At 47.9% G+C, this 23491-nt stretch overlaps 1 protein-coding gene across 2 annotated transcripts in view; it reads right to left on the bottom strand.

Annotated features, from left to right (window-relative positions):
* pdia5 (protein disulfide isomerase family A member 5) overlaps positions 1-23491 on the bottom strand; it is a 159428-nt gene that overhangs the window by 50428 nt on the left and 85509 nt on the right. For both annotated transcript variants that reach the window (XM_033024867.1, XM_033024866.1), the window contains 3 exons: positions 22401-22471; positions 20760-20923; positions 14870-15000 (listed from right to left, as the gene is read on the bottom strand). In XM_033024867.1, the coding sequence (XP_032880758.1) occupies positions 14870-15000; positions 20760-20923; positions 22401-22471 (366 nt within the window). The remainder of the gene's footprint in view (positions 1-14869; positions 15001-20759; positions 20924-22400; positions 22472-23491) is intronic.

Genomic DNA, 23491 nt, shown 5'->3' with positions numbered 1-23491 from the left:
GCACGGGGATCGCTGGTCAGCGCGGGCTCAGTGTGCCTGTCTCCGCGCTGTATCTCGAAACTAAAAGTGAACCGAGGTCTTGCTTTCCGCACCCTCAAGGTCGGCTGCGGGAGGCGCCCCTGGAGCACAAAAGCTGAAGGTGGCCGGGTGTGCGTGGAGAGGAGAGGGACGATGCTTCGCTGGACGATGCGGGCAGAGGTGACGGCTGGAGGCCCCGCAGCAGCCTGGGGCTCGCCTGGATCGGGGCGTCCACACTTGGAGACTCTTGCATGCGGCCCCAGTGGAATATCTCCATGGTCTTTGTGATACTGCGGATTGTGTTTAGGTATGGCAACACTTTACTGAACTGCAAACGTTGCCTATTTCCTTTGCTCCATAGATGCTGCTGCACCCGCTGAGTTTCTCCAGCTTTTTTGTGTACCTTCGATTTTCCAGCATCAACAGTTCCTTCTTAAACAGGTTTGTAGGTTAATTGGCTCTGGTATAAATGTAGGATAGTGTAAGTGTGCGGGGGTCGCTGGTCGGTGCGGCCTCGGTGGGCCGAAGGGCTTGTATCTACACACGCTGTATCTACACACTCTGAACCTACGTGATCTTTTCTTGGACATTCTGGACATCATTCGAAAGTTTGTCATTAACACCAAACTCAAAAGGTCAATGAATGAGAGAGGCAGTATCAGATTTCAGGAGGCAATTAGTTGGTGATAATCGAGTCCATTGGGCTATTCTTAGCTTTAAGATGAACAGGAAATTGCTTTAGAACAGGTTCATTTAAGTGTGAAGGACAAATGGTTCTCTCCCGAAAACGGGTCAGTTCTTTTAAGGTGCAGAACTAAAAGACTCTTGGACAAGTACATGGATAGGAAAGGTTTAAAGGGATATGGGCCAAACATGGGCAAAGGGGACAAACTTGTTGGTGTCCGTTAGGGAGTGGATGGGAAGGTGAGATAATATACAATTAGTGTGAACGGGCGATCGATGGTCAGCATGGTCAGCATGGGACTGAGTGGGCTGAAGGGCCTGTTTCCATGCTGCATCACCAAAATAAAGAGTTGCAACTCTTTTGTGGTCCAAAGAGCAACTCCAGAGACCCGGATTCGATCCCGACTTCGGGTTCTGTAGAAACTCTTTCCAGCTCCAGTTAAGTATGTAAGTAAGTTTAAGTAAGTAAGTTTATTGGCCAAGTATTCATATACAAGGAATTTGCCTTGGTGCTCCGCCCACAAGTAACAACATGACATACAGTGACAGTTACGAATGAAGTTGATACTTTAGTTTAGTTTAGAGATACAGCATTGAAACATGCCTTTGGCCCACCGAGTCCATGCCGACCATCGATCGTCCATTCACACTCAGAGTGATTTTGATTTTCAGGAGGACCCACACTATTTTGGTTTTGAAGTGACCTCCTCCTATGCTGCAAGGTTGTACATGATAGGACAAGACATAGTCCACATAGCATTCACTAACACTACAAACCTTTCTGCAAGATTTATCAAGTGTTTGAATCCTACAGTCATAGAGCATGGAAACAGGCCCAACTAATCCATACGTTGCAAGTAGGGTTTCCAACTGTCCCGTATTAGCCGGGACATCCCGTATATTGGGCCAAATTGGTTTGTCCCATACGGGACCGCCCTTGTCCCGTATTTGACTGCTACTACTCGGGTCGAGGGGACTGTCGGGTCGGAGCGCCACGTCCGGCCCCGCCTGACCCGTCCCGACGTAGTGCAGTCCATGGAGTGCAGCAGCAGCAGCAGCAGCGCCTCGCCCGTGGCCCCGTCGGCCCGGCCAGCTGTCCGACCTTCGCTTACCGCCTACACCACCACCCCTCCTTCTCTTGGCCGATCACCGGTTCATGAGTTGGATGGGGCGCCGGACTTTGCGCGCGACATCGCGCGGCCCGGGCCAAAACTCCTCAGCTGGCCCGCCGGCTGGGCTTCGTGTGCAGTCCAGCACCCGGGCCAACGCATCATTCACCCAGTCACGGCCGAGTCAGTCAACGAATTTATTTTGACCTTTTGTCCCTTGTTTGGGAGTGAGAAAGTTGGCAACTTGTCAGACTGAAAGCGGCCAAACCACAAACTGACATCCCAAACTGACAAGTGGCCACAGACTCTATAAATGGGGATGCTCTGGGAATAGGCACTATCTCATGTGAAAATAAGAAATATGAATCCAGACCAGAAGATATCAGACTTGACCAGCTGGCTTTGTCAATCCAGCATCAGTGGTGCTATCAGGGATTTAATTGCCCTCAGTAGTTCGAGTGCTCAAATGAACAAATATGCTGGTTTCCCATTCATTGTAGATGTACAGGTTTGTAGTTTGATTGGCTTGATAAAATGGTAAATTGTCCCTAGCGTGTGTCCGACAGTGTTAGTGTGCGGGGATCGGTGGTCGGCGTGGACGCGGTGGGCTGAAGGGCCTGTGTTCGCGCTGTATCTCTAAACTAAATAACTTGTTCGCTCTTTTCTCAAAGCGAGTTATTTCAGGGTGCTTCAAACACCCACACCAATGGCAGTTTCCACCACCAGCAGTCTTTCTTGAGCGGAGCCTGCAAAGTAAAGGGCCTGTCCCACGAGCATGCGACTGCATGCGGCAAGCGCGACCTAACGTGGTCGCTTGAGCCGTACGGCCTCGCGGGGCCGGTCCCACTTCGATCGCCGGAGCCGTATGGAGTTGTGCGGAGCTGGTCCCGACATCGCGCGGGGCTCCGAAAAACTGACCGTGTTCAAAAATTCCGTGCGGCAACGGCCTGCCGGCCCGCAGCTGCATTGAGGCCGTATGCACCGCCTCGACGGCGTATGCCTAGCGCGAACTTCCCGTGGACTTCGCTCGAACTTCACATCAACTCGTACGGGATCACTCGACCTCCGCGCGGCCCCCGCTTCAGATTTGGTCGCGCTTGCCGCATGCAGCCGCATGCTCGTGGGACAGGCCCTTAAGGGATATTTAAAAGTGCGGCACGGTGGCGCAGCGGTAGAGCTGCTGTCTCAGAGTGCTAGAGACCCGGGTTCGACCCTGTCTCTGGGTGCTGTCTGATGGAGATTGTGCATTCTTCCCCCTGACCTGCGTTGGTTTTCTCCGGGTGCTCTGGTTTCCTCCCACATTCCAAATATAGCGCAGGTTTGTAGGTTGACACAAAATGTAGCTGCGACTCTGCGGGTCAGGCAGAATCTCTGCAGATGCCGAGTCTTTCTGAAGAAGGGTTTCTGACCCGAAATGTCACCTGTTGTTTTTCTCCAAAGATGGTGTCTGACCCGTTGAGTTACACCAGCAGTTTGCACCTATCTTCAGTATTGACCAGCATGTGCAGTTCCTTCCGACACATATGCCCAGAGATAGATAGATTCTTGATTAGTACAGGTGTCAGAGGAGAAGAAACATATAACATTATAAAAGGACTGGACGAGCTAGATGCAGGAAAAATGTTCACAAAGTTGGGTGAGTCCAGAACCAGGGTCACAGCCTTAGAATAAAGGGGAGGCCATTTAAGACTGAGGTGAGAAAAAACTTTTTCACCCAGAGAGTTGTGAATTTGTGGAATTTCCTGCCACAGAGGGCAGTGGAGGCCAAGTCACTGGATGGATTTAAGAGAGAGTTAGATAGAGCTCTAGGGGCTAGTGGAGTCAAGGGATATGGGGAGAAGGCAGGCACGGGTTATTGATTGGGGACAATCAGCCATGATCACAACGAATGGCGGTGCTGGCTCGAAGGGCCGAATGGTCTCCTCCTGCACCTGTTTTCTATGTTTCTATGGCAGGAGAATGGGGTTTGGTGGGAGAGATAGATCAGCCATGATTGAATGGCGGAGAGGACGCGGTGGGCCGAATGGCCTAATTCTACTCCTATTCCTTATGACTGTACGACAGATTTGTAGGTTATTGGCTTCTGTAAATTACTGCTGGTGCGACAATAGAGCCAGTGTTCGGGTAACCGATGCTCTCCGTGTGCTGAAGGGCCTGTTTCCATGCTATATCTCTCAACTTAAACATCACAGGTACCTGGTGCCCATAGGTCGCACTCGTCCAAGTACAGGAAGCGTAGAGATAACTGGAAGACCAAGCTGTGAAATTCACAGCGCCCTGATATAAAAGTATAAACTCACAAGAGCAACATCTCTGCCTCTGTAACAACTCTTCAAATATCCACAACTATCAAAATAAGGACCAGGAGACAGTGGCCTAGTTTCTGTTGCCATGCCAACTTTCTCCCCCCTCCCATCTTTTCGATCACATTTAAACCTGACTATTGTGTAATAGAGAATGTTTTCCATTGTACTGCTCCAGAAGCCTGCAATTATAGAAGAGAAAGCTTGTCAGAGTAACGTTGGGAAGAAGAAATAGAAGCAGAAAGTAGTGGAAAGATCCATCACACAGCTGCTGCCTCTCAGCACCCAAGATCCTGGTTTGATTCTGACCTTGGGTTTCTGTCTGTGTGGGGTTTGCACGTTCTCCCTATGACGGCATGGGTTTCCTCCGGGTGCTCTGGCTTCTTCCCACATGCCAGAGACGTGCGGGTTTGTAGGTAAAATGGCCTCTGAAGAAAACCATTCATCCATTCTTTCTTCTTTCCCAGAGCCTCTTTCCCAGAGCTATAGCTGCTCTGAACCGGCCCGGCTGAGTGCCCCCCACCCCCACGGACTGTCTCCCTCGGATGGTCAAGTCGCACAGACACATCTGCACTTTGGTCTGTTTTGACTATTTTACTGTTGTAATGTTCTTTGTACAAACCATGTTCACGGGGTATCTAAACCTAAATGTTAGTAGTTATTTAAGTTATGATGTCGGATGGAAGCTGCATACCCAAATCTCGTTGCACTTATGTGCAATGACAATAAAAGATATTATTATTATTATTATTATTCATTCATCATCGTTGAAAACACTAACTACGCAGTGGTGCCGGTTTCCGGCGGGAACGGTGACGGACGCACCACACATCTCTGTCCTCCAGTTCCTGTGGACTTCCTCCGCTGGAAGTATAGGATTTTGGTGTGTGTGTGTGTGCTTTATCATCGTTCCTTACAATGCCGTGTACGACAGTGATCGCAACTTCTACTGAAGTGTGGATGGCCATTGGCTCGATAGAAGCTCATCCGCCCGTTGACAGGTCTTGTTTTTGCTCCTGCTGGGGGTCCACAGCCCCCTCATCACCTGGCAAACCTAGAAAGATTGCCCCTAAAGTGCAGGGAGTGGATAAGAAAGTGGGATAAGGTAGAATCGGTGTGAACGGGTGATCGATGGTCAGCGTGGGACTCGGTGGGCTGAAGGGCCTGTTTCTATGCCGCGTGGCTGAAATGAAAGAGGTTTAAATTCTGGAGAAATGGTAGCACTGCGGAGAGAGAACGAAAGTGTTCTTTGATAGGGTGGAGATCAGGAGAGGACGATTGACACAAATTCTGATGGTGTTGGCTGAAAGATGGTGGAGATGATGTGTTTGGAGCAGGCACAAATACGGGGATATGAATGTGAAATATCAGAACTGCAGAGAGAAGGTGAATTTGAACACTTGAAATCTGACGCACCGAATCAAAAAGATCGATTCTCGGAAACGGTTGATTTTATTTTATTTTTTAGTTCTGCGCGCTGTAATGCGCCAACGTGGAACACTGAAGGCGAGAGGTGTACGAAAGAACTGCAGATGCTGGTTTAAATCGAAGATAGACACAAAATGCTGGAGTAACTGTGACCGCCCTATGAACATCTATGTTCTCCAGAGATGCTGCCTAACCTGCTGAGTTACTCCAGCACTGTGTCTATTTTTTTCTGTTGTAAAGCAGCATCTGCATTTACTTGTTTTTCTTCATGTACCTGAAGGCTTTGACCTCCTCGAAGATATAGACACAAAATGCCTCAGCGTGACAGGCGGCATCTCTGGAGAGAAGGAATGGATGACGTTTCGGGTCGAGACCCTTCTTCAGACGGAGATGCTGTGCCTACAACTCTCATTGACTATCATTGGGACAGTGTGTGGAGAGCAGTGCTGAACTCCTAGCTAACTCTCTAGTGACCCTCGGACTATCCTTGATAGGAATTTGCTGGCTTTACCTTGCACTAAATGTTACTCCCTGTATCATGTATCTGTACACTGTGAATGGATCGATTGTAATCAAGTATTGTCTTTTCGCTGGCTCTTTAGCACGCAACTGTGGCGCAGCGGTAGAGTTGCTGCCTTACAGCGAATGCAGCGCCGGAGACCCGTGTTCGATCCCGACTACGGGTGCTGTCTGTACGGAGTTTGTCCATTTTCCCCGTGACCTGCGTGAGTTTTCTCCGAGATCTTCGGTTTCCTCCCACACTCCAAAGTCGTACAGGTTTGTAGGTTAATTGGCTTGGTAAATGTAAAAATTGTCCCTGGTGGGTAATAGTATTGTGTTAATGTGCTGGGTTCGCTACTCGGCGCGGACCCGGTGGGCCAAGGGGCCTGTTTCCGCGTTGTATCTCCAAATTAAACTAAGGTACACGTGACAATAAACTAAACTGAAACTCGGGCAATCGCTGGTCGGTTCAAACATGGTGGGCCAAAGGGTCTGTTTCCACACTGTGCCTTTAATGTCCAAAGTAAAGTCTAAGGGAAGCTATAGAAGTGGATGCAATCTCTATAATACTAAAACTCTTCGTCTTGTTTGTGGCTGTGTGTGTGTGTGTGCCAATATCTGGTTAATTCCTAACTTCTTCCAAACGCTAGGCCACAGTCTTCCCATTTTCACACATTCTACTCACATTTTCCACGTCAAGGCGATAAACATCTTCCCGTCGCATTCCCACCTTTATTTCTGAAGTTTTTAATCGTTTAAAGTTTTAAAAACAGCCCGAAAACTCACCCTTTTCGGAAAGAAAAACCCGAGTGACATCACAATGCACTTGCAAGGCAGGACGGGACTCTCCGGGAGGGAGGGGCACTGCAGCGCTCGCTTGGCGGCTGAAGGCGCCCGGTGGAGAGGGTGGTGCCGCGGGTCCTGGCTGGAGCCGAGCCTGGAGCTGGAGTGAGGACCGAGCCCGGGGCTTGGGATGGGGCCGTGACCCGGGGCCGAGAAAGAAGCCGCCGCTGGAACCAAGGACGAGCCTGGGTCCGGGGTCAGGAACGAGCACGGAGATGAAGTCGGGGCCGGCACTGCAGACTAGGTGGCGGCCGAGCTGACGGCTGGAGTCTACAGCCAGGGCCGGGCCGGGCCGAGTACGAGAAACAGGCCCTGGCGCTGCTCTACGACCTTCGTAGGTCCTGGGGCAGGAATGGGAGGAGGATGAGGGAAATGAGGAGGAGGGAGATGGGGTGGGGAGCGAGGTGGTAGAGGGATATGGGGGGGAGTGGAGGATGGAGATCGGGGGGGGGGGGGTTGTGGAGGAGGGAGATACCCCCTCCCTATCTACTCTCACTCCCAACCTCTCTACCCCCCTCGCTCTCTACCCCACTCTCTCTCCCTCTCTCTTTCCCACCCACTTAAACATAAAAACAGCCCCCCACAGCGGGATCAACGTTTCCCACTGTGAGGGAAGGCAGCAAAGTTCAGTCCACTTCCTCCATGTTCACCCCTGGTCGAGACCTAGTTGAGGCCTCCGCAGTCGCCATGTTTCAGGCCCTCTCGCTGGAATGATGGAACTCCGGCGTCGGAAGAACAATCTAAGTGGCTTGGAGTTCCGAAACGGCCGCTTGCTACCGGAGACCGCGGCTCCCGAAGTCCACAGGCCGCACTGGGCTGAGCTCCAACACACCAGGCTCCGCAGTGTTTAAAGTCAGCGCCGCCTGCGACTGGAAGCTCCGCAGACCACAGTGGCACGATGTTGAAGTCGGCAGGCCCAGCACTCCGAAGCTGAACACGGTAGGGACTCACTGGGCAGTAATTAGTAGGAATGGATTTTGTGTCGTGGGATCATCCAGCATGGAAACAGGCCCTTTGGCCCAACGTCCGTGCTAACCAAGATGCCCAGCTAAGCTCGTTCCATTTGCCTGCGTTAGTCCAATCCTCGAAACCTTCCCTATCCATGTGCCTGTCCAAATGTCTTTTAAATGTTGTTTTTGCAAGCCAAGGTTTTCCATTGTGCCTCGGACAATGTTGATAAATAAGACCAATCCTTGAACAGAGGATGTACTTAACATTCAAGAGAGGAAATGGTGCAGCCAGCAAAGGAAGGGATCAAATCAATGAAGGTCGGGGAAGAAATAAATCATAAAGTCTTTCTTACAAGCTGGGGATTGAGTTATATACCAAACATGTAATCCACAAGTTAGAAGGTGGATTACTGCATGTGGACTGAATTTTAAATTGTGATTACCCAAATCTTTTACAGTCAAGTTGTTCTGTGCAGATTTCTACATCTAACGTAGATCAGTACAGCACAGGATACAGTATCACTGAGATACTCCAGCATTTTGAGGACCCCCTGAGTTACTTCAGCATTTTGTGTCTATTAAAAAAAAAAAAAAAATTTATTTTATAGATACAGCGCGGAAACAGGCCCTTCGGCCCACCGTGTCCGCATCGACCAGTGATCCCTGCACACTAACACTATCCTACACACATTAGGGACAATTTACACATACACCAAGCCAATTAACCTACACACCTGTATGTCTTTGGAGTGTCGGAGAAAACCCACGGGGAGAATGTACAAACTCCGTACAGACAGCACCCGTAGTTGGGATAGAACCCGGGTCTCTGGTGCTGCAAGCGCTGTAAGGCAGCAACTGTACCGCTGCGCCACCGTGGCTGCCCTGGTATAGACCAGCATCTGCAGTTCCTTTTTATTACAGGAACAGGCCCTCTGGCCCACAATGTCTATGGGGAACATGACGCCACATTCCCCCTTTATATCCACAAGTATTTCTCCATTCCTTCAATATTCAAATGTAGATACAAGGAACTGCAGATGCTGGTTATCAACAAAAAGGGTGTTCAGATAGGTCCTAACCCAAAGCGTGACCTACCCACGTTCTCCAGAGATACTGCCCGACCTGCTAAGTTACGCCAGCAATTTGAGTTCATGCTCACCTCTGCTGTGCCATTGCCCCAGCAGTCGAAGACTCCACTATCATTTACAAAACAAATATGAAATAAAGGAATTTTATACAGTAATCTTTACACTCTCCGGTTATCCCAAAGTGCCGCGGCACATGCGGCGCTGCGGTAAAGTTGCTGCCTCTCAGCGCCAGAGACCCAAGTTCAATCCTGACTACGGTTGCTGTCTGTACGGAGTTTGTACGTTCTCCCCGTGACCTGCGTGGGTCGTTTTCGGGATCTCCGGTTTCCTCCCACACTCCAAAGACGCACAGGTGTTAGTAGGTTAATTGGTTTGGTTTAATTGTAAAGTGTCCCTAGTGCGTGTGGGACAGTGTTGGTGTGCAGGGATCGCTGGTCGGCACTGACTCGGTGGGCCTGTTTCCGCTCTATATGTCGAAACTGCTGCAGAATGCGTGAAGTAATGATCACGCATTCAATATGATCAGCCATGATCACATTGAATGGCGGTGCTGGCTCGAGGGGCCGAATGGCCTCCTCCTGCACCTATTGCCCATTGTAAACAAAGCTCCTAATATGTACGAGGAAAGCTACTGTAAATATTATTATTTACGGTAGCCTTTTTGATGGGGTGTAAGAAATAAATATTGGCCCAGGACACCAGGGAAACCTCACTGGGCTTTTCAAGTGATAGATTGGACTTTGCCAGACTTAGGTTCTTCAGCAAGATTTAAACCCTCGTCTCTCTGTCTCCAAGTCGATGCTATTGCCTACAGAGTCACGACTGATACAGGGCCCAGTATCAATGCCACTGCTGCCCCTACTAGTGTAATGCTCACACTGGGAATGCTCGATGGCCAAGCCGTTGAATGCATCGTATCTAATAGACAGAATTATGTGTCCATATAGACATACGTCTGCAACTTTCAAGGACTCTGCTACTTTGGGGAGATAGTGCTGAGCACAAAGCATATTTAGACCTCCACCACCAGGTCCACAGGGTGTCATTGTTAAGCACAGAATCGTGGTTTTTCGCTCTTCAAACAAGCTGCCACATTCATCCCTTTTCAAGTATTTATTGATATTGCTTTTGGAACCTTCTGCTACAATTGTTTTTACAAGTCTTCCAGGGCATGCATTCCTCATCGTAACTCAAAATAAACAACAACAAAAAAATATTGTATCCCCTCTTTGATTTTAGTTTAGATTTAGTTTAATTCAGAGATACAGGCCGGAAATAGGCCATTCGGCCCGCCGAGTCCGCGCTGACCGGCAATCCCCGCACATTAACACTACCCGACACACACCAGGGACCATCTTACCTTTATACCACGCCAATTAATCTTCAAACCTGTGTATGTCTTTGGAGTGCGGGCGGAAACCGAAGATCTCGGAGTAAACCCACCACACGGGTCACGGAGAGAACGTACAAACTGCGTACAGACAGCACCCACGGTCGGGATCGAACCCGGGTTTTTTGGCGCTGTAAGGCAGCAACTCTACCGCTGCACCACCGTGCTGCCGCTAGCTTTCTCCAATCTCTTGATCTTGCTCCACATTATCTTAAATCTATGTTCACACATCATTGTTCTTCCAGCATCGTTTTGAACACATCATTAATTATCCATTTAATCTTTGCTCATGGAGGAACATTCTCAGTTTCATTTATATTTTAACATACTGTATTTCAGGCAATTAATCATTTTTCTCTTTAACCAAATTAGCCCTCCAGTGTATTAGTACGGCAAGGATAATTGCTGCAAAATATCTAGAAAGTTAATTGCACTATATATCAGAATCCAATCATCGTTTAGTTTAGTTTAGAGATACAGCGCGGAAACAGGCCCTTCGGCCCATTGAGTCGGCGCCGACCAGCAATCCTCGCACGTTAACTCTATCCTACACACACGAGGGACAGTTTACATAGATACTAAGCCAATTAACCTGTACGTCACTGGAGTGTGGGAGGAAACCAAAGATGTGCAAACTCTTTACAGACAGCATCTGTAGTCAGGATCGAACCGCTGCGCCACCATCACTGCTAAAGAGCGTGTAGAAACGCGGCACAGCAGCATCACTGGGCCAATACAGCAATACAGGTTCTTTCAATTGCAATGAAGTTCACGCCGCTGGGGTGCAAGCTGCTGCCCAAGCAAAATATGAGATGCTGTTCCTCCAATTTGCGCTGGGCCTCACTCTGACCATGGAGGAGGCCCAGGACAGAAAGTTCAGTGTGGGAATGGGAGGGGGAGTTAAAGTGTTCAGTAACCGGGAGATCAGGTGGGTTTTGGCGGACTGAGCGGAGGTGTTCAGCGAAATGATCGCCGAGCCTGCGCTTGGTCTCGCCGATATACAGGAGTCCACACCTGGAACAGTATGTTCCAGGCTCCCAACATTCTATGTGTAAAAACAGCTCTGCACATCTCCTTGAAACATTGCCCCTCTCAGCTTAAAACTATGCCCTCTAGTCTTTGTCATCTCTGCCCGCGAGAAATGTCTATCAGTCATACAGCATGGAACAGGCCCTTCGGCCCAACTTGTCCACGCCACCCTAAATATTCACTACCACCAGCAAACTGGGGCTGCTTTGTGAACCAAACACTAAATGCACTGCAGTTATTCATCAAAACTCCCATTACTCCTAAATCACCCACCTCCATTTATTCCTTTACTCAATCCCTCCTCAACCACCCCTCAATCACTCCCTCCCTCAATCACTGCCTCCCTCCCACGCTCCCTTCTTCTTTTTCTTGCGTATGGCGTGCACAGCCTAAAGTTATAACCATATAACCATATAACAATTACAGCACGGAAACCGGCCATCTCGACCCTTCTAGTCCGTGCCGAACACATATTCTCCCCTAGTCCCATATACCTGCGCTCAGACCATAACCCTCCATTCCTTTCCCGTCCATATAACTATCCAATTTATTTTTAAATGATAAAAACGAACCTGCCTCCACCACCTTCACTGGAAGCTCATTCCACACAGCCACCACTCTCTGAGTAAAGAAGTTCCCCCTCATGTTACCCCTAAATTTCTGTCCCTTAATTCTCAAGTCATGTCCCCTTGTTTGAATCTTCCCTACTCTCAGTGGGAAAAGCTTATCCACGTCAACTCTGTCTATCCCTCTCATCATTTTAAAGACCTCTATCAAGTCCCCCCTTAACCTTCTGCGCTCCAAAGAATAAAGCCCTAACTTGTTCAACCTTTCTCTGTAACTTAGTTGCTGAAACCCAGGCAACATTCTAGTAAATCTCCTCTGTACTCTCTCTATTTTGTTGACATCCTTCCTATAATTAGGCGACCAAAATTGTACCCCATACTCCAGAATTGGCCTCACCAATGCCTTGTACAATTTTAACATTACATCCCAACTTCTATACTCAATGCTCTGATTTATAAAGGCCAGCACACCAAAAGCTTTCTTTACCACCCTATCTACATGAGATTCCACTTTCAGGGAACTGTGCACAGTTATTCCCAGATCCCTCTGTTCACCTGCATTCTTCAATTCCCTACCATTTACCATGTACGTCCTATTTTGATTTGTCCTGCCAAGATGTAGCATGCTTCTCACACTTATCAGCATTAAACTCCATCTGCCATCTTTCAGTCCACTCTTCCAACTGGCATAAATCTCTCTGTAGACTTTGAAAATCTACTTCATTATCCACAACCCCACCTATCTTAGTATCATCTGCATACTTACTAATCCAATTTACCACACCATCATCCAGATCATTGATGTACATGACAAACAACAGTGGACCCAACACAGATCCCTGTGGCACCCCACTAGTCACTGGCCTCCAACCTGACAAACAACCATCCACCATTACTCTCTGGCATCTCCCATTCAGCCACTGTTGAATCCATCTTGCTACTCCACCATTAATACCCAACCATTGAACCTTCTTAACCAACCTTCCATGAGGAACCTTGTCAAAGGCCTTACTGAAGTCCATATATACAACATCCACTGCTTTACCCTCATCAATTTCCCGAGTAACCTCTTCAAAAAATTCAAGAAGATTAGTCAAACATGACCTTCCAGGCACAAATCCATGTTGACTGTTCCTAATCAGACCCTGTTTATCCAGATGCTTATATATATTATCTCTAAGTATCCTTTCCATTAATTTGCCCACCACTGACGTCAAACTAACAGGTCTATAATTGCTAGGTTTACTCTTAGACCCCTTTTTAAACAATGGAACAACATGCGCAGTACGCCAATCCTCCGGCACTATTCCCGTTTCTAATGACATTTGAAATATTTCTGTCATAGCCCCTGCTATTTCTACACTAACTTCCCTCAATGTCCTAGGGAATATCCTGTCCGGACCTGGAGACTTATCCACTTTTATATTTCTCAAAAGTGTCAGTACTTCCTTTTCTTTGAATCTCATAGTTTCCATAGCTACTCTACTTGTTTCCCTTACCTCACATAATTCAATATCCTTCTCCTTGGTGAATACCGAAGAAAAGAAATTGTTCAATATCTCCCCCATCTCTTTTGGCTCTGCAGATAGCTGTCCACTCTGACTCTCTAATGGACCAATTTTATCCCTCGTTATCCTTTTGCTATTAATATAGCTGTAGAAACCCTTTGGGTTTACTTTCACCTTACTTGCCAAAGCAACCTCATATCTTCTTTTAGCTTTTCTAATTTCTTTCTTAAGATTCTTTTTACATTCTTTATACTCCTCAAGCACCTCATTTACTCCATGCTGCCTATAATTATTGTAGATCTCCCTCTTTTTCCGAACCAAGTGTACAATTTCCCTTGAAAACCATGGCTCTTTCCGATTTTTACTATTTCCTTTCAACCGAACAGGGACATAAAGATTCTGTACTCTTAAAATTTCACCTTTAAGTGTCCTCCATTTCTCTTCCACATCTTTCCCATAAAACAAAAAGTCCCAATTTACTCCTTTTAAATCCTTTCGCATCTCCTCAAAGTTAGCCTTTCTCCAATCAAAAATCTCAACCCTAGGTCCAGTTCTGACCCTCTCCATAATTATATTGAACTTGTTCTATTTTATCTTACTTGATTGTGCACGCCGGGTTGATTGCATTCGTCGAAACAGGGCGGACCAGGCCGTGAAGGTTGCAATCTCCCACCCCCCTCGCTCCCTCACAATCACTCACTCCCCCTACTCCCTCCTTCAACCACCCACTCCCTCCTGAAACAAGGCCTTAAGAAGGATCTCAACGTGCAACGTCACCCATTCCTACTCTCCAGAGATGCTGCCTGACCCGCCGAGTTACTCCAGCATTTTGTGTCAATCTTCGGTGTAAACCAGCATCTGCAGTTCCTTCCTACACAGGGCAAGGGCGTCACGCGCATGCGCGCGCCTTCACCTGCAAGATCACCTCCAAGTCACACACACACACCATCTCCCATATCTGACAATTATTAGTATTTCTCGTTGCTTTTTTCCTCATTGGTTCCAAATCTGGAAATGTATTAATCAGCCCCAGTCGTGGTTTAGGAAGGTGTTGGACACAAAATGCTGGAGTAATTGGCGGAGGAGAACTCAACTCAGAGAAGGAATGGGTCATGTTTCGGGTCGACACCCTTCTTCAGACAGTGAAGAAGGGTCTCGTTCCAAAACGTCACCTATTCCTTTTCTCCAGAGATGCTGCCTGTCCCGCTGAGTTACTCCAGCATTCTGTGTACATCCTCGGTGTAAACCAGCGTTTGTAGTTCCTTCCTACACATTTTGGAAGGTGCTACACCATTAAGGATGGACATCCACCCACGACTATTAATGGACGAATGAAACAATGCATCCGATCTGTGCAACTTATCATTTCTCAGCTCATTCTCCAGAAGTCTCGAGGCAGATAAAATAATACATTCAGCAATCCGCTATAGGTTGTACAAATGCAAAACTTACAAGGGGCGTAGAACATGACCAAAGCTTGCTTCTTTTTCTTGAGGAATTCTTTAAAATCTTCCACACCAAGATGGGCGACACTGGTCTGCTGTTCATCCCAGGACTGTTCGGGCGGTGGAGGAGCTTGAGGACTGGTGGGAAGGAAGGAAGGAAATAATGAAAAAGAGCATTCATACAAAATAGTACACAGCCGATCGCAAGTGACCTCCTCCAACTCCATGTTTAAGAAGGAACTGCAGATGCTGGAAAATCGAAGGTAGACAAAAATGCTGGAGAAACTCAGCGGGTGCAGCAGCATCTATGGAGCGAAGGAAATAGGCAACGTTTCGGGCCGAAATCCTTCAGTCTGAAGAAGGGTTTCAGCCCAAAACGTTGCCTATTTCCTTCACTCCATTGATGCTGCTGCACCACCTAAAGCCCCTGTCCCACTTAGGAAACCTGAACGGAAACTACTGGAGACTTTGCGCCCCACCCAAGATTTCCGTGCGGTTCCCGGAGGTTGCAGGTAGTGGAAGCAGGTAGGGAGACTGATAAAAACCTCCGGTAACCTCCGGGAACCGCACGGAAACCTTGGGTGGGGCGCAAAGTCTCCAGAGGTTTCCGTTCAGGTTTCCTAAGTTGGACAGGGGCATTAGTTTCTCCTCCAACTGCATGTACGTTCCAGTCCTACTAAACACAGATGGCCCTTCATCCTTACGACATGGGTAGACGGTTTTAAATCTTTCTTTATGTCCACAATAGTTTCTCCACAATCACATTTTTCCTTTAACTTTTAGTGTCAGTCCCCAGCTCGTTTCCCCACTGTTCCCTTCACTCATCATCCCAAAGTCAAGGACCAGTCTCACCCCGGTCATTCCATCTTCTCTGGACTCTCCTCTCGGGCAAGAGGCACAATAGTGTGAATACACACACCTCCAGATTCAGGCACAGTTTCTTCCCAGCTGTTATCAGGCAACAGAACTGCACGCTCACCAACTGGAGAGTGGTCCTGGGCTACTAAGTGACAGGAGCAGAATTAGGCCATTCGGCCCATCAACTCTACTACGCCATTCAATCATGGCTGATCTATCTCTCCTGCCTGACCCCATTCTCCTGCCTTCTTCCCATCACCCCCGACACCCGTACTAATCAAGAAATAATCATCGGAGGCGCTTGGACTAACGTTAATTGGACTTTATCTTGCACTAAACATTATTCCCTTCATCAGTACACTGTGGGTGTCTTGATTGTAATCATGGAGTTTACGCTGGCTGGATAGCAGGCAACAAAAAAGCATTTCACTGTACCTCGGTGCACGTGACAATAAACTAAACAATAGAGAGACATAAAAAGCTGGAGTGACTCAGCGCGACAGGCAGCATCTCTGGAGAGAAAGAATGGGTGTCGAGACCCTTCTTCAGACTTCACAAGCTAAATCATACTTGTCCTCTGCAAAGCATTCTCCAGGGGTCAAGTAGGCTCTGGAAAACTAATTTGCTGTCATCCATCTGAGTAGAACCTTCCTGAGCAAGCACAGGTATTACACAATCACCATTTATAATAAATGACATTTGCAAGGATAATGTTCAAACCTGCATTTATTTATTATCAAAGCTGCCAGCCATGGCCACATGATCCCACCCCAATTATTTTTGCTGCGTTTAGGGACGAAGATTGGGAGGTTAATGGGCGAGGTGACGACAGTTGTATCCTCCGGCGTTCCTGCTGACGGACGGGTCAATACACTACATCCCATCACACCAGCTGTCTTCACCAATCGACATCCTGGCGTTGCAGTATTAGCTCCTTGGGAAAGGGCAATGACTGCCACTCATCTTGGGAACGGAGTCAATAGGAATTACAACATCATCGATTTAGCACGAAGCCCGCAAAGACCTCATTATGTTTTCACACACACACACACATATATATATATATATACACACACACACACACACACACACACACCCACACACCCACACACACTCGGCATCTACAGGAAGATCACACGTCTAAGGGGGGGTGGGAGATTGCAACCTTCACGTGATCCACCCTGTACCGACGAATGCAATCAACCTGGCGTGCACAAGCAGAAGATGAAACAGAACAAGAGGCGTAGCTATGGGCACGTGCATGGGCCCTAGCTATGCCTGCCTCTTTGTAGGCTACGTCGAACAATCCTTGTTCGAGGCGTACTGTGGCCCTATCCCCGAACTCTAGCACTGCTACATCGACGACTGCATTGGTGCTACCTCCTGCACCCACACACAACTCACTGACTTCATCCATTTCACCACTAACCTCCATCCGGCACTCAAATACACCTGGACCATTTCCAACATCTCCCTACCATTTCTTGACCTCACTATCTCCATCGCAGGTGACAGACTACTGACCGACATCTACTATAAACCCACTGACTCCCATGGCTATCTGGACTACACTTCTGCCCACCCTGCTTCCTGTAAGTACTCCATCCCCTACTCCCAATTCCTCCGTCTACGCCGCATCTGAACCCAGGGTGAGGTGTTCCACACCAGGGCAACGGAGATGTCCTCATTCTTCAGGGAACGGGGGTTCCCCTCTTCTACTATAGATGAGGCTCTCACCAGGGTCTCTTCTATACCCCGTGACTCTGATCTCCATATTCCTACACATTTACAGCAGCCAATTCACCTACTAAAGTGCACTTTTGGACGGAAGAGGAAACCCTTGTGGTCACAGGGAGAATGTGCAAACTTCACACAAACCGCACTGGATTGAACCTGGGTCTGTTGAGGTTTCCTGGCAAATTGTCTGAAAATGAAATACAGACGTGGACTCTTCCAGGGATAAATATGAACTTCTCCCTGATTAGATTCCTCCTTAAATTGTTTTCATTGCATATTCAATGCCTGGTCCCATGAGAATGATAAAAAGCTTCCCATGATTAGCAGCAGAGGAGGAAAATATCAGGGGTAGGATGTTTGATTACCTGCTGGCAGCGGCTCTGGGAATTCAGTGGAACAATTCTACAAGCCAGCTGTAGCTTATGGTTGTATTTTCGACAGATCTGAAAAAATATATATTTCTACGATCTGCAAGATTTGTATTAATATTGTTGAGGTGTATAAAATCATGAGCGGAATAGGCCAGAGTCTCTTGCCCAGAGTGGGTGAACCGAGGCCCAGTGGACACAGGTTGAAGGTGAAGGCGAAAAGATTGAATAGGAGGGGTAATTGAATAGGAGGGGTAATTTTTCACACAAAGGGTGGTGGGTTTATAGAACAAGCTGCCAGAGGAGGTAGTTGAGGCAGGGACTATCCCAACGTTTACAGGTACATGGGCAAGTAGACACAAAATGCTGGAGTAACTCAGCGGGTGAGGCAGCATCTCTGGAGAGAAGGAATGTGCGACGTTTCGGGTGGAGATTGATGTCAGGGGAGGGGACAGGATGTCAGGGGAGGTCCCGCCCCCTCCCCTGGCATCAGTCTGCAGAAGGGTCACGACCCGAAACGTCGCCTGTTCCTTCTCTCCAAAGATGCTGCCTCACCCGCAGAGTTACTCCAGCATTTTGTGTCTACCTTTGACTTAAACCAGCATCAGCAGTTCTTTCTTACACAGGGACATGGGTAGGACAGGTTTGGAGCGTCTGGGCTTGTACACTCTGGAGTTTAGAAGATGAGAGGGGATCTTATTGAAACATATAAGATTAACAACGGTTTGGACACGCTAGAGGCAGGAAACATGTTCCCGATGTTGGGGGGGGTCTAGAACCAGAGGCCACAGTTTAAGAATAAGGGGTAAGCCATTTAGAACGGAGACGAGGAAACACTTTTTCTCACAGAGAGTTGTGAGTGTGGAATTCTCTGCCTCAGAGGGTGGTGGAGGCCAGTTCTCTGGATACTTTCAAGAGAGAGCTAGATAGGGCTCTTAAAAATAGCGGAGTCAGGGGATATGGGGAGAAGGCAGGAACATGGTACTGATTGGGGATGATCAGCCATGATCACATTGAATGGTGGTGCTGGCTCGAAGGGTGGGATGGCCTACTCCTGCACCTATTGTCTATTGATATGGACAAAACGCAGGCAGGTGGGACTAGTGTAGCTAGGACATGTTGGCCGGTGTGGGCAAGTTGGGCCGGAGGGCCTGTTTCCATGCTGAGTCTAAGATTTCTCGACAGGGTGAGACTACTTAACTGCAGGATACCAAGAGAACAAAATTTTCCCGCACGGCCCACGGGCTGGATTCGGGTCTCCTTCCGATCCAGTAAAGCAATTTAATTAAACATTGTCACACTGAGGATTCACTTGCCATCCTTTGCCTTCCAAATGTCAAATCAAAAGTAATTACTTTCTCTGTGACACTTGGGGAGTGACACTGAGGCTGACAAGAGTGCAGTCCAGCATGGCTGCGTTACTGCGGAGTGATCTCATCGGTACCAACCATTTAATGATCAAACACTAGACACAGCAGGCGACATTTCATCCTGAAAACTTTGCAGAGCTAACCAGCGATGGAGCTGCGAGTTCAGAGAATGCAGAGCAATACTTCGTTGAAAAAATACATATTTTCAAGAGAATCAAGTGTTTTATTGTCACATGTCCCAGATAGAACAGTGAACAATGATTTTTTCTCTACGGGTGCAGAAATATTTACGAGGATACTGCCAGGGCTCGAAGGCCTGAGCTATATGGAGAGGTTGGGCAGGTTAGGGTTCCACGGAGCCAAGGAGGATGAGGGGGTGATCTTATAGAGGTGTACAAAACCATGAGGGGAATAGATGGGGTAAATGCACAGAGTCTTCAAGGGAGTCCAGAACTAGGGGCACAGTTTAAGAAGAAGGGGGAAGCCATTTAGAACGGAGATGAGGAAAAAAAAAATTCACACAGAGGGTTGTGAATCTGTGGAATTCTCTGCCTCAGAAGGCAGTGGAGGCCGGTTCTCTGGATGCTTTCAAGAGAGAGTTAGACGGAGCTCTTAAAGATAGCGGAGTCAGGGGATATAGGAAAAGGCTGGAAAGGGGTACTGATTGTGGATGATCAGCAATGATCACAGTGAATGGCGGTGCTGGCTTGAAGGGCCAAATGGCCTACTCCTGCACCTATTGTCTATTGTCTTTCATCCACAGGAGGGGAATCGAGAACCAGAGGACATATATTTAAAGTGAGGGGGGTGGGGGGGGGGGGGGGGAGAAGGTGATATAAACCAGAGGAGGTTTACGAGAATGATCCCAGGAATGATTTGGTTAACATATGATGAGCATTTGACGGCATTGAGCGGCAATTTGAGCCTGTACTCGCTGGAGATTAGAAGGATGAGGGGGAAACCACGTTCAAACCTTACCGAATAGTGAAAGGCTTGGATAGAATGGATGTTGAGAGAATGTTTTCTCTTGTGGGAGAGTCTAGGACCAGTGGACATAGCCTCAGAATAAAAGGACGTACCTTTAGAAAGGAGATGAGGAGGAGTTCCTTTAGCCATATGGAGGTGAATCTGTGGAATTCATTGGAGGCCAGGTCAATGGGTATTTTTATGGTGCTGATTGACAGGTTCTTGATTAGTATGCGTGTCAAGCGGTTATGGGGAGAAGACAGGCGAATGGGGTTCGGAGGGAGAGATAGATCAGCCATGATTGAATGGCGGAGTAGACTTGATGGGCCGAATGGATTAATTCTGCTCCGAGAAGTTATGAACTATAAACACGAGTCCACACCAACCATCGATCACCGTTCTCACTAGTTCCATATTGTCAAACTTTCTAAATTCTGCTCCTATTACTGATGATAGACACAAAAAGCTGGAGTAACTCAGCAGGACCGGCAGCATCTCTGGAGAGAAGGAATGGGTGACATTACACCAGTTGTTTTGCGTCTATCTTCGTGTTAAACCAACATCTGCAGTTCCTTCCTACACCTACAACAGCACGTACTTGTGGAGCCACTCGATGATTTTGTCTTTGGTCCGCAGATGGGGCAGTGTCCACTTATCTTCTGTATTTTCAAAGTACTTGAGTGTTGGGAATCCAGTGATTTGATACCTTTCCCCCACGTTCTTGTGAGTTGTTACATCCACTGCCGCCAACACACCTGGGCTCTAGGATAACAATGGAAAACAGTGACTGGAAAGGAGGACAGGGGCAAAGGCAGAAAGGGTAGAAACAATAGACAATAGACAATAGGTGCAGGAGTAGGCCATTTGGCCCTTCGAGCCAGCACCGCAATTCAATGTGATCATGGCTGATCATCCCCAATCAGTACCCCGTTCCTGCCTACTCCCCATATCCCCTGACTCCACTATTTTTAAGAGCCCTATCTAGCTCTCTCTTGAAAGCATCCAGAGAATCGGCCTCCACCACCCTCTGAGGCAGAGAATTCCACAGGCTCACCACTCTCTGTGAGAAAAAGTGTTTCCTCGTCTCCGTTCTAAATGGCTTACTTGTTATTCTTAAACTGTGGCCCCTGGTTCTGGTCTCCCCCAACATCGGGAACATGTTTCCTGCCTCTAGCGTGTCTAAGCCCTTAACAATCTTATATGTTTCAATTAGATGCCCTCTCATCCTTCTAAACTCCAGAATGTACAAGCCCAGCCGCTCCATTCTCTCAGCAAGCCCAGCCGCTCCATTCTCTCAGCATACGCCATCCCGGGAACTAACCTTGTAAACCTACGCTGCACTCCCTCAATAGCAAGAATGTCCTTCCTCAAATTAGGGGACCAAAACTGCACACAATACTCCAGGTGTGGTCTCACTAAGGCTCTGTACAACTGCAGAAGGACAACTGCAGAAACAAAGGGGTGAAATTTAAAAAAAAAACACCTTACATTTTGAACGATAGGTAGAAGTCAGGGCGGCACGTTGGCACAGCGGTGGAGTTGGTGCCTTACAGCACCAGAGACTCGGGTTCAATCCTGACTACGGGTGCTGTCCGTACAGAGTTTGCATGCGCTCCCCATGACCCGCGTGGGTTTTCTCCGGGAGCTCTGGTTTCCTCCCACACTCCAAACACGTACAGGTTTGTGGGTTAAGTGGCTTGGTGAAATTGTAAATTGTCCCTAGTGCGTGTTGGATACTGTTAGTGTGCGGGGGTTGCTTGTTGGCACGGACTCTTGGCTTGTCCTGCAGTGTATCTCTGGACTAAACTAGGGATAACTATTTCTCCTTTCTCAGGTGTACAGTTTCAATTCCGACTAGTCTGGCAATAGTGTGTACGATACATAGATACATAGAAAATAGGTGCAGGAGTAGGCCATTCGGCCCTTCGAGCCTGCACTGCCATTCAATATGATCATGGCTGATCATCCAACTCAGTATCCCGTACCTGCCTTCTCTCCATACCCTCTGATCCCTTTAGCCACAAGGGCCACATCTAACTCCCTCTTAAATATAGCCAATGAACTGGCCTCAACTACCCTCTGTGGCAGAGAATTCCACAGATTCACCACTCTCTGTGTGAATTTTTTTTTTCTCATCTCGGTCTTAAAGGATTTCCACCTTATCCTTAAGCTGTGACCCCTTGTCCTGGACTTCCCGAACATGGGGAAAGAATAAGAAAGAATATAAACATTTCCTTACATTACTGTCACTATTTAGCAGTTCAGCAGCTTCTTCATAGTCTGGCTTCATCTTCTTACAATGTCCACACCCTGTGTTGCAGATGGAACAAAAATTAGAAATGCATACATGCATGTGCGGTCACGGTGGCGCAACGGTAGAGTTGCTGCCTTACAGCGCCGGAGACCCGGGTTCGATCCCGACAACGGGTGCTGTCTGTACGGAGTTTGTACGTTCTCCCCGTGACAGCGTGGGTTTTCTCCGAGATCTTCGGTTTCCTCCCACATTCTAATGAGTTTCAGGTTTTTTAGGTGAATTGGTTTGGTATAAAATGTAAAATTGGCCCTCGAGTGTGTCAGGTCGTGTTAATGTGCAGGGATTGCCAGTCGGCACGGACTCGGTGGGCCGACGGGCCTGTTTCCGCACTATATCACTAAACTAAACCAAACCTGGAGAAAACTCATGTGGGCACAAGATGAACGTGTAAACTCTACAAAGACAGCAGCCGAGGTGAGGATCGAACCCTGGTCTCTGTGAGGCAGCAGCTCGACCAACTGTGCGGCCCCTTCTCAGGTGGTGAATTCCAGATATTCACTTGAGTCAATATCTCCTGCTTATTATCCTCCTTACGAAGAGAAATCGATCCTTCCTTTATTCACAATCTAAGTTCCACAGATCAGTCAGAAGAAGGGTCTCGATCCAAAACGTCACCCATTCCTTCTCTCCAGAGATGCTGCCTGTCCTGCTGGGTTACTTCAGCATTTTGTGTCTATCTCAGTTCTATAGAGTTCAATTACAAGCATTAAGGCTCTGGGCCTCGTCTTGCTGAAGTTTATAACAATGAGGGGGGGGGGGAGGTCTAATTGAAACCTACCGTATAGTGAAAGGCCTAGATAGAATGGACGTGGAAGGAATGTTTCCAATAGTGGGAGAGTTCAGAGGGCGTGGCCTCACTAAAAAAGGACGTTCCTTAAGAATGGAGATGAGGAGGAATCTCTTTCGGCAAATCTGTGGAATTCATTGCCACAGATGGCTGTGGAGACCAAGACATTTGGTACTTTAATGCGGAGAGTGGGGTGTTCTTGATTGGAACGGGCATCAAAGATTACGGG

This window comes from Amblyraja radiata, chromosome 7, assembly GCF_010909765.2.
Source record: "Amblyraja radiata isolate CabotCenter1 chromosome 7, sAmbRad1.1.pri, whole genome shotgun sequence".
In the NCBI taxonomy this organism is placed as follows: Eukaryota; Metazoa; Chordata; class Chondrichthyes; order Rajiformes; family Rajidae; genus Amblyraja; species Amblyraja radiata.
The sequence above is the reverse complement of the archived record's forward strand: the minus strand, read 5'-3'. Positions and strand labels throughout refer to the sequence as shown.